This window comes from Natator depressus, chromosome 1 (assembly GCF_965152275.1).
Source record: "Natator depressus isolate rNatDep1 chromosome 1, rNatDep2.hap1, whole genome shotgun sequence".
NCBI classification, from domain to species: domain Eukaryota; kingdom Metazoa; phylum Chordata; order Testudines; family Cheloniidae; genus Natator; species Natator depressus.
Genome location: NC_134234.1, coordinates 195,095,566 through 195,113,017, shown reverse-complemented (window position 1 = coordinate 195,113,017; position 17,452 = coordinate 195,095,566). Strand labels below are relative to the sequence as shown.

The 17,452-nt window shown below is 42.4% G+C and overlaps 2 protein-coding genes across 4 annotated transcripts in view; one reads left to right on the top strand and one right to left on the bottom strand.

Moving 5' to 3' along the window:
• Positions 1–17,452, bottom strand: part of CMSS1 (cms1 ribosomal small subunit homolog) — a 366,757-nt gene that overhangs the window by 227,369 nt on the left and 121,936 nt on the right. The window lies entirely within an intron of this gene.
• The window catches only part of FILIP1L (filamin A interacting protein 1 like), a 286,102-nt gene that overhangs the window by 163,860 nt on the left and 104,790 nt on the right, over positions 1–17,452 (top strand). For both annotated transcript variants that reach the window (XM_074973376.1, XM_074973368.1), the window contains exons 3-4: positions 8,704–8,977; positions 12,221–12,394. In XM_074973376.1, coding sequence (XP_074829477.1) covers positions 8,720–8,977; positions 12,221–12,394 — 432 coding nt within the window. In that variant the 5' untranslated portion in view covers positions 8,704–8,719. The remainder of the gene's footprint in view (positions 1–8,703; positions 8,978–12,220; positions 12,395–17,452) is intronic.

The following is a 17,452-nucleotide window of genomic DNA, read 5'->3' as shown; positions in this document are numbered from 1 at the left end:
TGCAAGACAGAAACTCCTTACTATGGCATGTTCCCTGTTCTCCTTTCCCGATTTGCTACGCAAGTGGTGCCAGGGAGGGGGTGGAGGCATCTACTGGGGAGGGAGCAATACAGCGGACTGCATGGGCCAAAATTGCCCTGCCCAGCTGCTCATGGGGCCTGCTTGCATGGACCACCCTGCCACAGAGATTTCCAGTTGTTTCTGGACAGCGTCACATGGGACTCAGGCCGTGGTGTGGGTGATGCAGCAGGAGCTGGTACTCTTGTGGTCATTAGTGATACCAGCTGCTCAAACAGCTCTCTTTCTGCTGAGCTCTGTCCTCCTCCCTTTGCCACCATTCCTGTTCCAGGAACTGTGAAGCAAGTGCCTGCTCCCATGCTGAAACCCTATCCTCAAGCTGTGTAGCCAGCCTCTGACTTCAAACATAAGTTCATCATGGAAATGCTTCCTCTTAGAATGGTCCATGAAAGTACATTGGCCCAGGCTTCTGCCACACAGTGGAGGTTCTGTAGCCTGTAGAAGTCGAGGGGCTGGACTAGGACAGAAGGTTATTGTCTCAAATAGCTCAGTGCAGGAGAGCAAGAAAACTCCTTGTGGAATTCCAAGGACATAAAATGTTACTTTTCCAAACTAAACTTCAGTATATTGTGAGAAGGATGCTTCAGACCACAGAAGCTCCCTGGACACAGCCTGGTTAATCACAATGAAAGAAGAGCAGAGACAAAGGTAAGTTAAAAATTCAAAGCTGTTTATGGTTTTCTAAAAATTGCAAAACTACTTGGATTTTGGGTGCGGGGACATGAATGACCATGCTAAAAAAAGCTTTTTTTTTTTTTAATCATTTCAGGTCTTCCCATATTTTGGTGATGCCCAAGTGGTAAGGGGAGATGCTATTCCAAGCTACCAGTGGGACACCTGCAGTGTATGCAACAGAAGTATTCAAATGGATGGTGACTGAACAGCACATCTATGAGTGGAGTGGGCTGGTCAGCTACTGAGGTGTCCCTGGAAAATACGCCCTTCCCCAAAATGTGACTACCTATCTGGAGTTCCTGCTTCGGGAAAAGTCTGCATCTATCAGCACCAGGAATTGGGTCAGAATTCATGAGGGAATCAACAGGATGCTTGCTGCACTAGCTTCCACATAGCTTAGCCAGTTATGGCTGCATGGAAACACATACAACTACACAGCCTCCCTCCTAGCCCCCCGCCCCACAAGGCATATTTCTGAACTAAAATTTCAAACCCCAGTCGAATTTGGGAGAAATTATTTTGTCACCTATGGACTGACTTTAACTAAAATGGACTAGATTCATGAATGAAACACATTTACACACACACACACTCACTCAAGAGTTCACTGTTTCCAAGTGGCTCATTCCACCGTTGAATGGTTTGAGAGCGGTATACTAACAAGTGTGGCAATGTGAGGTTATTATTTTTAAGAAACAGGAACAGCCCAAGCAAATAAAACTGCGCCTTTCCAGTAAAAATTCACTTTCAGGGTGTTTTTACTGCTTGCATTCCCCGGTCGTCATTTTGAACTCCACGTGGTGGAGTGGGCTGGCGTGTGTGGAGTGAAGGCACTGGAATACAATCCGCCATTAGCGGATACATGCACCTAGCTGGGGCTTCTCATAACTTTTGCACTGGTTCATAGAGCGGAAATCCCTCCCATTCCTATATTAATAAACATTAAAATGGAATTTACCAGGCTCTACGGCAGCTTCCATCCCTTCCTTTGTCTGCTGCAGGGTCCAAGGCAGGCTTTTCCTTCGGGGGCCACAAATTATCTCCTCCAAGTATGGCCCCAGGATGTGCTGCTGCTGCTTCTACAACACAGCCTCCTGGGGGACCAGTTTCAGCAACAGAGTCACTTTACTGCCCTCACTTGCCGGGGGCTGCTGGATCCCATCAGTCCCCATGCTGGATTCTGGGCCCAGTAGGGCACCATCCTGGCTGACAAGGTCATCATGCACCACCGCTGGCTCCAGGCTCGGCATCCAGTCAAACTCCTCATAAAACAGACATGATGTCAGTGAGTTGTGGTTCTGCTCCCTGGTTTTGCTGTACTCAGTCTTGAGCCATTTAATCTGCTCCCTGCGCTGGTCACCAGTCTGGTAAATCTCCAATGCTGCCAGTCTTCACTGTTTGCTGGTAGGTGTGGTCATTCCTGTACTCTTGCTGAAATCCACTGTTTCGCTGGCCTTGTACCAGAGAATTACCAAACTCTGGCTGTGCTCCCATGATCATGAAGCAGCGCACTTTGCAAAAGGTTTCTTCTGGTCAGTTTCCACTGCAAACACAGAAGGCTCTCTGATGATGTGTTTGCAGCTTGGCAGTCAGAAGACAATGGAAGGGTTAAATGCTGACTCACTGAGCTGCTGCACTACAGCAAGTGGGGTTGCTTCCATTTTCAGTTGAGTGGATTGGAGATTGTTGGGATACAGAGGACAAAGGAATTTGCCCAATGGATTGTGAGATATTTCTGGTGGACTCCCAGGACCCAAGTTGCCGGGGGAGCTGCATCCACACTGCAAAGCAATAGGGCTCGAACCTTGGGTTCCAGCTTCACCCTCCACCCCCACAGGGTCCTAGGAACCTAGGTCCAAGCCTAAGTCAGAGATCTGTGTGTAGATGGAAGGGGGGTTTGGGATCAAGCTAGAGTCTGAGCCTGAGCTTATATTGCAGGGTACACATATCCATATTACACTCATTAACATGATATAAATTCCTGAAGAGATTAACAGATAAAATAGATTAGACAGATAAAACAGTGCATTAATAACAGCAAAACATGGGCCTTCTTCAGACACAGTAAAACAACTTTAAAGTGAACTTAAATACTACTTTAAAAAGTTCCCAAATATTCCATTTCTGTCTAATCCTTTTCATTGCTCACTGAACCTAGGACACTAAACTTTCTAAACTACTACATGCCACAAGGGGCCACAGCAATGGTTCCCTCAACCCACCCAGCAATATTGTTAACCTATCCAACTATACTCTTAGCCCAGCAGAAGCAGCTGTCCTATCTCAGGGCCTCTCCTTCTGCCCCTCCACCCCCACGACCATGATACAGTTCTGTGGTGACCTAGAATCCTATTTTTGACGTCTCCAACTCAAGGAATATTTCCAACACACCTCTGAACAACATACTAATCCACAGAGACCTCCTTACCAACACTACAAAAAGAAGGATTCTAGGTGGACTCCTCCTGAGGGTCAAGACAGCAGACTGGACTTCTACATAGAGTGCTTCCGCCGACGTGCACGGGCTGAAATTGTGGAAAAGCAGCATCACTTGCCCCACAACCTCAGCCGTGCAGAACACAATGCCATCCACAGCCTCAGAAACAACTCTGACATCATAATCAAAAAGGCTGACAAAGGAGGTGCCGTTGTCATCATGAATAGGTCGGAATATGAACAAGAGGCTGCTTGGCAGCTCTCCAACACCACTTTCTACAAGCCATTACCCTCTGATCCCACTGAGAGTTACCAAAAGAAACTACAGCATTTGCTCAAGAAACTCCCTGAAAAAGCACAAGATCAAATCCGCACAGACACACCCCTGGAACCCCAACCTGTGATATTCTATCTACTACCCAAGATCCATAAACCTGGAAATCCTGGGCGCCCCATCATCTCAGGCATTGGCACCCTGACAGCAGGATTGTCTGGCTATGTAGACTCCCTCCTCAGGCCCTACGCTACCAGCACTCCCAGCTACCTTCGAGACACCACTGACTTCCTGAGGAAACTACAATCCATCGGTGAACTTCCTGATAACACCATCCTGGCCACTATGGATGTAGAAGCCCTCTACACCAACATTCCACACAAAGATGGACTACAAGCCGTCAAGAACACTATCCCCGATAATGTCACGGCTAACCTGGTGGCTGAACTTTGTGACTTTGTCCTTACCCATCACTATTTTACATTTGGGGACAATGTATACCTTCAAATCAGTGGCACTGCTATGGGTACCCACATGGCCCCACAGTATGCCAACATTTTTATGGCCGACTTAGAACAACACTTCCTCAGCTCTCGTCCCCTAACACCCCTACTCTACTTGCGCTATATTGATGACATCTTCATCATCTGGACCCATGGAAAAGAAGCCCTTGAGGAATTCCACCATGATTTCAACAATTTCCATCCCACCATCAACCTCAGCCTGGTCCAGTCCACACAAGAGATCCACTTCCTGGACACTACAGTGCTAATAAACGATGGTCACATAAACACCACCCTATACTGGAAACCTACTGACCGCTATTCCTACGTACATGCCTCCAGCTTTCGCCCTGACCACACCACACGATCCATTGTCTACAGCCAAGCTCTGCGATACAACCGCATTTGCTCCAACCCCTCAGTCAGAGACAAACACCTACAAGATCTCTATCAAGAGTTCTTACAACTACAATACCCACCTGCGGAAGTGAAGAAACAGATTGATAGAGCCTGAAGAGTTCCCAGAAGTCACCTACTACAGGACAGGCCTAACAAAGAAAATAACAGAACGCCACTAGCCGTCACCTTCAGCCCCCAACTAAAACCCCTCCAATGCATTATTAAGGATCTACAACCTATCCTGAAGGATGACCCAACACACTCACAAATCTTGGGAGACAGGCCAGTCCTTGCCTACAGACAGCCCCCCAACCTGAAGCAAATACTCACCAGCCACCACATACCACACAACAGAACCACTAACCCAGGAACCTATCCTTGCAACAATGCCCGTTGCCAACTGTGCCCACATATCTATTCAGAGGACACCATCACAGGGCCTAATAACATCAGCCACACTATCAGAGGCTCGTTCACCCGCACATCCACCAATGTGATATATGCCATCATTTGCCAGCAATGCCCCTCTGCCATGTACATTGGTCAAACTGGACAGTCTCTACGTAAAAGAATAAATGGACACAAATCAGATGTCAAGAATTATAACATTCATAAACCAGTCGGAAAACACTTCAATCTCTCTGGTCACGCGATTACAGTTGCGATACTACAACAGAAAAACTTCAAAACCAGACTCCAGCGAGAGACTGTTGAATTGGAATTCATTTGCAAATTGGATACTATTAACTTAGGCTTGAATAGAGACTGGGAGTGGCTAAGTCATTATGCAAGGTAACCTATTTCCCCTTGTCTTTTCCTCCCCCCCCAGACGTTAAACCCTGGATTTGTGCTGGAAATGGCCCACCTTGATTATCATACACATTGTAAGGAGAGTGATCACTTTAGGTAAGCTATTACCAGCAGGAGAGTGGGGTGGGGGGAGAGAAAACCTTTTGTAGTGGTAAACACCCATTTTTTCATGGTTTGTGTGTATAAAAACATCTTCTGTACTTTCCACAGTATGCATCCGATGAAGTGAGCTGTAGCTCACGAAAGCTTATGCTCAAATAAATTGGTTAGTCTCTAAGGTGCCACAAGTACTCCTTTTCTTTTTGCGAATACAGACTAACACGGCTGTTACTCTGAAACCTGAACCTAGGTAAATATTTTGGTTAGCAGATTTGACAGAGTTGCTGTGTTTGTATTCAAGTATGCCACAACAGAGTATTTCTATGCAGCAATGGCTCTGTTCAGCGGAAAATACTCACAGTATTTGGGGCTAGGCATACACTGGAGTATTGCAGAGACCCCATCTGCCTGGGCAGCTGACCTATTCAGCAGAAGGTCAGCTTGCCTTCTCAGGCATAAAGCACCTTGTGTTAGTAAACTAGTGACATGTCTGGGTGATTAAGGAGTTGCCTTGACAGACTCCAAAGGGGGTCTCAGCCAGCCCTCTTTGGTTGTGAAGAAGGTACATGGCATGGGTCCCCAAGGATATGAGCGTTTGTGTGTAAAAGCAGGGGGAAAGGGAGGGGAAGCACAGATCTTGCCATTCCTGGTCAGACCATTGCTCTATCAAGTCCAGAATCCTGCTTCTGGTTGTAGCCAAAACCTAATGTTTCAGAAGGTGAAAACTCCCTGTAATACAGCTGGCCTACAGGACAGTTCTGTACGTGGGGGAGGAAATGCCTTCTTGAGCCCTGGAATGATCAATTTAAAACAAGCAGGAGCTGCGGTTTTGGGTGCTGCATAAAGAACATGCAGAATCCACTAGAAGAAAAATAAAGCAGGGCTTTGTGCATCATTTATGCATTTCATGGCATGCTACACGTGCAGCATAATGGTGTATTGGTGATCAGATAATTGGATTTACTACATCACCCCTGTATTTGTTGATATGATTCTTATTGACCACTTTTACTGTGGTAATGCCTAGACTCTAGAGGGCCAGGCCAGGGCCCTATTGTGATAGGCATTGTACAAACATATAGTAAACAACAATCCAGGTACTAAAGCGGTTACAATCTAAGAGACAAGACATAACAGGCAGATAATACAAACAAGCGTGTTGGGTGGGGTGGAGGACGGTGGGGGGAGGGTAGTGGGATAAGAAACAGGGCAACATAAATATTAGGATAAGCACAATACCTAACCAATCAAGCAGTAATCACAACATGCCACCTGTCTAGCCATTATTAGGTTGCAGTCTTCTGACTATATTATATTGAGGAGGGACTTGAAGCAGGATGTGATGCTGGCGTTACAATAAGCTCCTACCCCAACCGTTTACTAGTAAATGCAAAACCTGATAAAATACGTATCCCAAGCACTTTGCCTCAAAACTGGTATATTCTGGCTCTGGGAGACCAGAAGGAATGTTTCCTCCTGTGATGACTTTAAGAATACTTTAAAATTATTATGTGTCTATTACAATGGGACTTTACCACCATAGAAAATTTCCAGCGATACAGAATTCCACTTACCTTTCCATAATGTTCTTAGTCACTTTTAACTAATCAACCCATATTTATGCTGAAATAAAAGCTCTCTCCCCTCTCCTACTCTTTGAATCCTCCTCCTGCAGTGAAACCACAAAAGCTACTATATTTGTTATGTTATGATCGGAGGAGCCGACTTTATTTAAAGATGTAAACCCAGGATTAGGATTTCCATTCAGAATCAGACAAAAGGAGGAACTCTGCTGGAGTTTTCTTATTCACAGATTCACAAATTTTAGCCAGAAAGACCACTGTGACCATCTAATCAGACCTCCTGCATAACACAGGCCATAGGACTTCCCTGAATTAATTACTATTTCAAATCCAATAGATGTGATGGAACTAGAGCAGATCTTTTAGAAAAATGTCCAATCTTGATTTAAAATTTGCCAGTGATGGAGAATCCACCCCAACCCTTGGTAAATTATTCCAGTGGCTAATTACCTTCACTATTAAACATTTTCACCTTTTTTCAAGTCTGAATTTATCTAGCTTCAATTTCTGGCCACTGGACCCAATTATATCTTTGCCTGCTAGATTGAAGGGCCCTCTATTATCATGTTTCTGTTCCCCCTACAGATATTTATACATGGTGATACAGTCATCCAATGACCTTCTTTATGAGAAGCTGAGTAGGTTGAGCTCCTTGAATGATTTAATGTTTGTAAGAGTATTAATTAATTGACAACAATGTTTAGAATGTAATAGTGATATAAATAATAGCACTCAGAAGGCCTAGTCAGGATTGGGGCTCCATTAGGCTAGGCACTGTCATCTGTGCCTTATCTCAAACTAGGATTGCCAAATTTTGGCTGGATGTATTCCTGGAGGTTTCATCACATGACATAATCTTTAATTACAGATTAATCTTTAATTCCTGGAGGACTGGCAACTCTAAAAGCTTACCACCAAAAAGGGAGATCTTTAATCCATAAAGATATCCAATAACAACAGACAGAGTACGGTACATTATACATTGCTTCTCAGTGAAAATACTCTTAATCCAAATTGCCCTATCTGCAACGTTTCTATCTCAAGTGAAATTCCCATAGTCTATATTTCACACTGGAATTTGGGTTTCCTGTGATGCAGACAGACAGTATTTCAGCAAGGCACAATGCACTACTTAAGATCCATTTAGACCCTCAGGGCAAAGTTCATCCCGATGCAGTAGGTTCACACAAGCTCCTAGGGACATACTGACCAACATTTTCAAACTAATTTCAGAGATCGGTGGTGGGCCAGGGGCACATGACATATGCCTCCTTGACGTGTCTCTGCTGAATGTGCACAGTGGTCAGAGTTCTGGCAAGAGCAGTATGACCACAGAGATACCCAGCACTACTTTGCAACCAGTCAACATTCCTTCTCTCCTACCTGTCTGCTGCAGAGAGCAAGCGAGATAGCCCGAATGGCCAGTGTGTGAGAGCGCCTGCTTGCTATTGCCGGGGACGGGACTAGCTTCATGCACACCAACCAGAGAGCAAGAAGTGCACTGACCCCTCCAATTCTCCCTCGGGGCCCAAAGTAAGGCACCTGAGAAAGGAATTGGAATGGCTTGTGCCAAGCAGGAGAAAGCGTATTGCTATTGCAGGAGATAACATTAAAAAAATCAGGAGTTGGGAAGACTCCCATTTACAAGCAAAAAGCTTCCGACACCCCAGGAGACTTGGTCAGTCTGCTTATGAACCATTTACACCATTAATATAGGACTTCTGTTCCACTTAAGTGGCGTACGCAGACTTTTGTGGACCCTCTGTTCTGAGGTGAATGCCACCACCGGTAATTCTCTATGTTCAATGATGGTTAAAATATTTCACTTTTTCCCCCTTCCTTCCAGCTCCAGGGACATACACATGCGCTCCAGAAGTAACAGCACAGAAAGTCCAACCAAATCAAAACAGTGCCAGCAAAAGATAAGAGGCCACCATGAGGAAGATGCTCCTTATGCTGGGAGAGTAAACATGAAAAGGGGACAAAATGAGAAAGAAACCAGCACCATCCTAAGAAGCCCCGAATCTGAGAAAAAACAAAAAAGATATTCCGAGAAAGGAGAAGACCTCTCTCGAGATGACCTGCTATTTCTTCTTAGTGTGCTTGAGGGTGAATTACAGGTGTGTTTTATGTTCCAAGTTGTAGGTTCATTGCATAATCTACTCTAAATATATGCTTTCCCTCACCTCTCTTTTAGATAGTACACCTATTTTAATTGGTGCAGGTGTACAAATGCAAAATCTAAGAGTACATAAAATATTCATCCATACACCACAGACAAGAACTCCCAACCCAAAACAAACACTAGACTTTCCCTACTAATCCCAGTATATAACATATTTGAAATATATAGGTGTCATCATGGAAACGTCTTAGTGGCTCAATGGTCCCATTACTCTCAAAGTGTGCAACTACGTGTGAATTCATCCCTACGGACAACAGGTAAAACTTTAATTCCACACAATCCCATCTGTATTCAGAATATAATATATTTGTTATATAACTATTTTAGGAATGTTTTAGAAATTTAAAAAACAAAACTTTTATTGGGGCCATTTCTTGTGTCCTCCTGTAAAGCCAGCTGCATTAGTTACTTGGAGTACAACTGTACAGGATTCAAAGGGAGCAATAAAACTCCCTAAAAATGTCCTAAAATAGGTTTACAATAGCTTAAAAGTCCATTATATCAGGCCTTACTGGGCTAGGAATGACTGCTGGCTCCCACCATGGCCATGAGATATTGGATTTCAAAACTGTGACTTTTTCTATATGTAAAAGCTCTCAATGGCCCAGGGCTGAATGCTGCCCACCCTGGGCAAATATAATTTGGAAGTGAGAATGGAAGTCTGTATTCGCAGAAAAAAGGAGAAGAGCTAGGTGATTTAATAAAAGTAACGACAGCTGTTTGAAACTGCTCATGAGTTAGGAATGTTTGTGAGCAGAGATCAGGCGAATTGGTCAAAAGTGCATGATAAATGGATTTATCACATGGTTTCACAGTTTAACATCTCGACATTACCTATGTGAGTACTTTTATTATTAATATATGTATATGTAGACACACATTAATATTATATATATTCTGCGTGTCTGTTTATTCAACTGGTCATTCACACATAAGCAACCAGCTGAACACAGATACACATGCGCACCCTCCCAGATCTACTGTCAATTCTTGTAGAATATGTTATTTTGGCCCTTTCCACAGGGAAATTCCGAGCAACCCTTTCCCCGCTCCGCCAATACTGGGCCCAAAACACAGGGTGGGCTATTTCATATGAAATCAGGAAGTGATGTGTGTGTTAAGAAAAACGCTGTGGTATTAAACTTTTTCAAAGTCATCACCTGTTTCCCTGCCTTCTCTCTAAATTTAGATCAAGACCCAGATTTCCCAAACACTCTCTCTGAAAATGCAGTTCTAAGCAAATACATCTCTGTCTTGTTTAAAAAAAAAAGAAAAGAAAAGTCCAACCTTCTCAGTATGTTTAAAATTGAAATGGTTTAAATTAAAAATATGAACATACCCCAGTATGTCACTGCATAATTTGCCGGTTGTTCCTGTAGGTCAGAGAGAAAATATTTTTGCAGAAAAAAAAGTAGGAATGCAATTTTTTGGATTCCTGATTTGCCAGTATACAGTACTGCCAAATTCAACCCTTCCAAAATTATGATTCAATCCCCAAAAATCATGAGATTATCTTAAAAATTAGATTTTAAAAAGTTTTAAATCTTGCATCTTTTAATTGCCTTCTGTTTTCTGAGAGGAGATTACTTGAGTCACTTTTTCAGCTTTTCTCCTCCTCCAGGAGAGTGAGAAACTGTTTTTTTTAAAGCTGTTACTTCATGAGAATCTCATGACTCCAGAGGCTGGAGCTTTAAGAAAAATAGTATGACACTCATGGTAAAGTCGTGAGAGTTAGCAATATTGGGTGTACAGCCTGAAAATGTCATTATAAATTTTTTCTAGAAACCCTAGTATAGATTTATTTTAGGTGACTTGACTTTCTGCCTTTCCTTTTGACATTTTCAGAGTTAATATTAACAGGCATTCCTCCCCCTCTAACTTCTTAACATCTGTTACCATGAAGGAGTAGGAAGTTATTTTTTAAAATTGCATGGTATTCGCTTTTATTTGTTTTATATACCTATATCTTGGTATATACCTAAACCTCTCAAACACTACCTTTATATACCTATACCTATCAAACACTATAGGCTCCCCACAAATACAAGCAATGTGTTTCCACAATAGGCTTTGTTACACAGTAACTTTATAAAAGGTACAGTGCCTGCTGTTTTGTCCCAGAACATATGCAAACATGCTACTAAGTAAGCGAATTACCACTCTACTCTTAAAGAGAATGTTGGCAATTATGGTATTATATAAAGAAAAATACATACAATTAAGTATACAGAGTGTATAATGTACACATATGCAGCCAAAATTTTCAAAGATGACTAGATTTTTGGGTGGGCAACCTGAGACATCTTAAAGAGGCCTGGTTTTCAGAAAGCAGGGCTCAACACTTTCTGTAACTCAACATCCTTTGAAGTGCCTTGAGGGGGCACCCAAGATTGAGGACTCTAATATTATTAGTTACTTTTGAAAATCTTGGCCTTATGTATTTCTCACACACACACACACACACCCCTATACGTAATCTCTCTCTCTCTCTCTCTCTCTCTCACACACACACACACACACACACACACACACACACACACACGTCACTTCTGCCAGCTTTAAGGGCAATTAATCTTGTTCTAAAGAGCTGCCATTATTGCATGCTTTTGGAATGCATGTTGTGAAAGGTCACATCCTCTGCACCATGTACCTCACTAGCTTCAGTGAACAAACATGTACATGTAACAATAGAAGCTGACTACCTCCGAATCAGTTTAAACAACAAAAGCTGCCTTTGTACCCTGTGTGAACAGAGAATGCAAAGCTTCTTGGCTTCCCAAAGTACATTAAAAACTACATGAAAATCTAAAAATAGATGCCAATACCTGAAATGACATTTTGTTCTAAATTCTTGTACAATGAAAAGTATGTGTTCGTACAAAAACTGAGTTACATAATCTACTTTTAACAAAATATTGAGTATCACAGAAAATGTACCTAAAAGCTCATATTTATACATTTTTTTTTAAAAAAAAGATTAAGCATAGGATTTTGAAAATACAAAGACCAGTATTTCTCTTATAATTTTAAAGAGTTCGCTTTACCAAATATCTCAAGGGTACTTAACGTACAATTTGAAGAACTTTAAAAACTATTGCCAAATGTTAATGTAGAAGCTACTCATTGAGCATGCCAATACATAAAACTAGTTTCACTGGAATTCTTTGTGTTTCTGCAGGCTCAAGATGAAGTCATAGGAGTTCTTAAGGCTGAAAAAATTGACCTGGCTTTGCTTGAAGCACAATATGGCTTTGTTACTCCCAAAAAGGTATTAGAGGCACTCCAGCGAGATGCTATCCAAACCAAGGTTGCACAATGGCAAGAGGATATCTATGAAAAGCCTATGGGAGAGGTATGCCTAGTATTATACAATATACACACAGAAGGACTAACCATATTGCCATCAAAGTCAATAGCAGAAGTCCCATTGACTTCAGCGGGAGAAGGATATTGCTCTCAGACTGCACATCCAATATGGACTATCCGGTAGTAGAGCAAAGTACAGAATACACTTTGCTGTAAATTACAAGGCATCATGGTCTAACTGATTTAGCATGGAGCAGAGACCCAAGACATTCTAACCCTAACTCCCACAGCAATTTGATACATGACCCTGGAGAAGTAATTTAATCTCTCTGGGCAAAATTCAGCAGGTGAAACTCCATTGCAGTCTATACATTTAGCCCACAAGGTTTGTTTTCCTCATAGTCCTCATGCTGGAAGGGCATAACGAGTGGGGTCTCACAGGAATCAGTTCTAGGTCCAGTTCTATTCAATATCTTCATCACTGATTTAGATAATGGCATACAGAGTACACTTATAAAGTTTGCGGACGATACCAAGCTGGGAGGGGTTGCAAGTACTTTGGAGGATAGGATTAAAATTCAAAAATGATCTGGACAAACTGGAGAAATGGTCTGAAGTAAATAGGATGAAATTCAATAAGGACAAATGCAAAGTATTTCACTTCATAAGGAACAATCAGTTGCACACATACAAAATGGGAAATGACTGCCTAGGAAGGAGTACTGCAGAAAGGGATCTGGTGGTCATAGTGGACCACAAGCTAAATACAAGTCAACAGTGTAACGCTGTTGCAAAAAAAGCGAACATCATTCTGGGATGTTGTCATAAATATAAAGGAAAGGGTAACCACCTTTCTGTATACAATGCTATAAAATCCCTCCTGGCCAGAGGCAACATCCTGTTACCTGTAAAGGGTTAAGAAGCTCAGCTAACCTGGCTGGCACCTGACCCAAAGGACCAATAAGGGAACAAGATACTTTCAAATCTTGGTCAGGGGAGGAAGGCTTTTGTTTGTGCTCTTTGTTTATGTGTTTGTTCTCTCTTGGGACTGAGAGAAATCCATCTTCTCCAACGCATCCTAATCCAAGTCTCCAATATTGCAACCAGTATAGGTAATCCAGGCAAGGCAGATTAGTTTATCTTTTGTTTTATGTGAATTTTCCCTGTGTTAAGAGGGAGGTTTATTCCTGTTTTCTGTAACTTTAAAGTTTTGCCCAGAGGGGAATCCTCTGTGTTTTGAATCCGAATACCCTGTAAAGTATTTTCCATCTGTTTTACAGAGGTGATTCTTTTGATTGGTGAGGATTATCATCAAGCCTTCCCCAGGAAAGGGGGTGTAGGGCTTGGGGGGATATTTTGGGGAAAGATGTCTCCAAGTGGTCTCTTTCCCTGTTCTTTGTTTAAAACGCTTGGTGGTGGCAGCATACTGTTCAAGGCCAAGGCAAAGTTTGTACCTTGGGGAAGTTTTAACCTAAGCTGGTAAGAATAAGCTTAGGTGATCTTTCATGCAGGTCCCCACATCTGTACCCTAGAGTTCAAAGTGGGGAAAGAACCCTGACAGATGTATTAGCAGGAGTGTTGTAAGCAAGACCCGAGAAGTAATTCTTCCGCTCTACTAAGCACTGACTAGGCCTCAACTGAAGTATTGTGTCCAGTTCTGGGCGCCACATTTCAAGAAGGATGTGGACAAACTGGAGAGAGTCCAGAGAAGAGCAACAAAAATGAGTAAAGGTCTAGAAAACATGACCTATGAGGGAAGATGGGAAAAATTGATTTGTTTAGTCTGGAAAAGAAGACTGAGAGGGGACATAACAGTTTTCAAGTACATAAAGAGTTGTTACCAGGAGGAGGGAGAAGAATTGTTCTTCTTAACCTCTGAGGATAGGACAAGAAGCAATGGGCTTAAATTGCAGCCAAGGAGGTTTAAATTGAACATCAGGAAAAACTTCCTAACTTTCCAGGTGGTTAAGCACTGGAATAAATTGTGTAGGGGGAAGTTGTGAAATCTCCATCACTGGAGATTTTTAAGAGCAAGTTAGACAAACTGTCAGGAATGGTTTAGATAATACTTAGTCCTGCCAGGACTGCTGGGGACTGGACTAGATGACCTCTCGAGGTCCTTTCCAGTCCTATGATTCTATAATTCTATGCTTATTTACTTCACTGGAAGAGAGGAGGGAAGTTGTAGTAAGTATTGTTAATGTCCACTCAGACCTTTAAAAATTAGCTTAATAACTATGTTGTTTATTGTATCAGTTTGCTTTCTGGAGGACCAAATTCACATCTGGTGCAAGCAGACATCTCCACTAGCTTCATGGGAATTTCTCTGCTTGTGCCAGGTGTGAATTTGGTCCAAAGGGCTCAACCCTGAGTCCTTGCATGCTCTAAGCTCCCAACGGAAGTTGTAGGTGCAAAAGAACTGTAGGATCTGGCTTTTTACCGTTTATTAAAATTACTGAAGGTTACAAACTTCATCAAGGCAGAAGTACAACACGGATAATTAAGCAACAGAAGTCATCATTTCTGAACTATGTTTCTCTGAATTTAAATTGTGACCCCCCGCCCCCCCCCCAGTGTATATCACTTACATAAAAAAATCTCTTTATATCTATTAATCCAAATAAATTCTTCAATGTCCCCCCTTTCATTCTGATAAACATGATTTTAGTGCTCATTATAGATTACTGTTATTAAAAAAAGTAATGAACAAGACTTCTTCCACCAAGTGTTTTCCAGGCTCTGTAACAAAAACATATCCCAGGATACAGAGTTCATTTCACAGAAACTAATGTCACGCAAAAGGTCAGGCACTCATTTCAGGAGCTCGAAGGTTAAAATCTCTAGCTATAATCTAAAACAGATAAAGTTAAATTGCAGAGGTTAATTTATTTTAGAACACTGTGGCATTAGGTCATAGATACTTTGAGTATGAATGGAAATGATTTGAAAAACAGTCAAAAGAAGTTTAAAAACTTTAAGTGCAGTCTGCTATTTTGCATAAGTTTAGGCACAGGTTTTTCCTTCTAACACTTTAATGGCACAAAAAGGATTTTTTAACATCACTGGACTTAGCAGTTACAAAGACAGAGGTAAACATTCTGAGCATGGCAAAAATGATACAGATCCCTGGTACGCCGTACATTTCAGTAAACCAAAGGACTGTCAAACTGCATAGAATTTTTTTCCATTTTATTTATTTATTTTACGTTTGAGGGACAAATTTCAGTTTTTGTTTGCTTTTTGTAAATATGTATGAGAAGTGAGGGACAACCACACTGTGGGAAAAAGGGCTCTGTGAACTTCCTCATGTAGCTCTGGCAATCTATTTCAGCCCTGACCTGTAAAATGCCTGCTGTTCTGGCTTCTCTTGAGCGTTTTCTGCCAGTCTTGACAAACTATGACAAGGTTTATGATGTGGATCAACACCTTCAATGAGCTAAGTGCAGAATGCCCACATTCAGGTTAAACTGTGACTTGACTCAAATGTTAAATCCGATTATGAGTACCCCTAAGGGCAAGAAAAATACACTGCTTTCTCCCTCCTTGAATAGATTCCAATAGACACTGTAGGGGCAGGGAACTTGGCTTTTTAACCAGGAAGAGTTTGAGGATCCTCATGCAATCTGATTGATCTCAGAGCATCTTACGGCTTGTCTTGACTACCACTCAAGTCAATGTAACTTACGTCACTCCAGGGTGTGAAAAAGCCACCTGCCTGAGCAACGTAAGTTACATTGACTTAAAGCCGTGTCTATACCACACTGTGTCAGCAGGAGATGCTCTCCCACTGACATACCTTCCGCCTCTCATTGAGGTGGAGCAATTATGCTAACGGGAGAGCAATCTCCTATTGCCATACCATGTCTTCACCAGACACACTACAGCACGATCCATGATCAAGAACATGTTGTAGTTTATACACAGGATATAGCTTATTTTCATTGGGATGAAAGGAGAGAGGGATGATGTTTAGGTGGGATAGAAGATAGGTGTGACAGACTCCTATGTGCTTTCTAGTGAGGGTGGGATAAGGTAAACATTGGAGGAAGATTGTTACCACCCCCCCCTTGCAAAAACCAAGGTGGATGAAGCAGGATAGGAGTCATCAGAAAGGATTCCTATTGGTCTTGAACTGGCCAGAAAAGAGTTTAGACTTCAACTCCAGCTCACAAAAGGAATATTACTTGCCCGGGCTAGAGTTGCACTTCTCAAACAATTCTCTCAGGTCAGGCAAAGTGGTTCTCTTCTCAGAGACTTCTTTCAGAACGGAGTCCAGGATGTTAGAGGAGAGCAAGGAAATGAAGATAAGATGAGACTGTTCTCCAGAGAGTGAATCTAGAAAAACTGTGAGAGGCAGCCCATGAACTGAGGATGCAAGTTCCAAGATGGATGGACCTCAGATCAATGAAGCTGAAAACCCCCAGCAAGGCACATGGAAGGTTTCTATTGATCAAGAAATGTTGTCTTACATCTGAAATAGCTACCCTGGAGGTGTACAAGGTGCAGATGGAAGTGGTCACAGTCTGCTAGATGGCAGGTTTTCCTGAGTATATTATCCACTTTACAATCAAGATGATCACAGAAGGAAATGACAGACTCCAGGAACAGGTCTGAGGGTTTGGTATGAGATGCTACTGCTGAGCCCACATTCGTGTGGGCCAGTCACAAATCATGAAAGGCATGATTCAGTCACAAGATTCTTTGCAGGTTCTTGGGGCAGGAGGGAAGGGAACCAGGGGCCAAGCAACCTACCATGAACAAGGAAGAGCCTGGTCCAATGATTCGCCTACATAAAGATGGGGGAAACAACATCCTCTTGGGCATTAGACTCTATTGGAGAAATCTTGAGGGCTTTAGTGGGATGGGAGAATAACTAAACCCATTCCTCCACAGAGACTCCAGGATTCTCAGAAGAGATCTGAAGGCTCAGAGTACAGGTCCAATTCTCCTTCCTCCAGAGACTCACAATATGAGACAAAAAGTGAACAGGTGCATATTTTGGCTCCTAGTCAGAAAAGAAGTTCCTCGCAATTACTGGGGTGGTGGCTTGAAAAATACAGAAAGAAAGTCTCTTTTGGGAGATTCTTGGGTTAGGGAGAGAAAA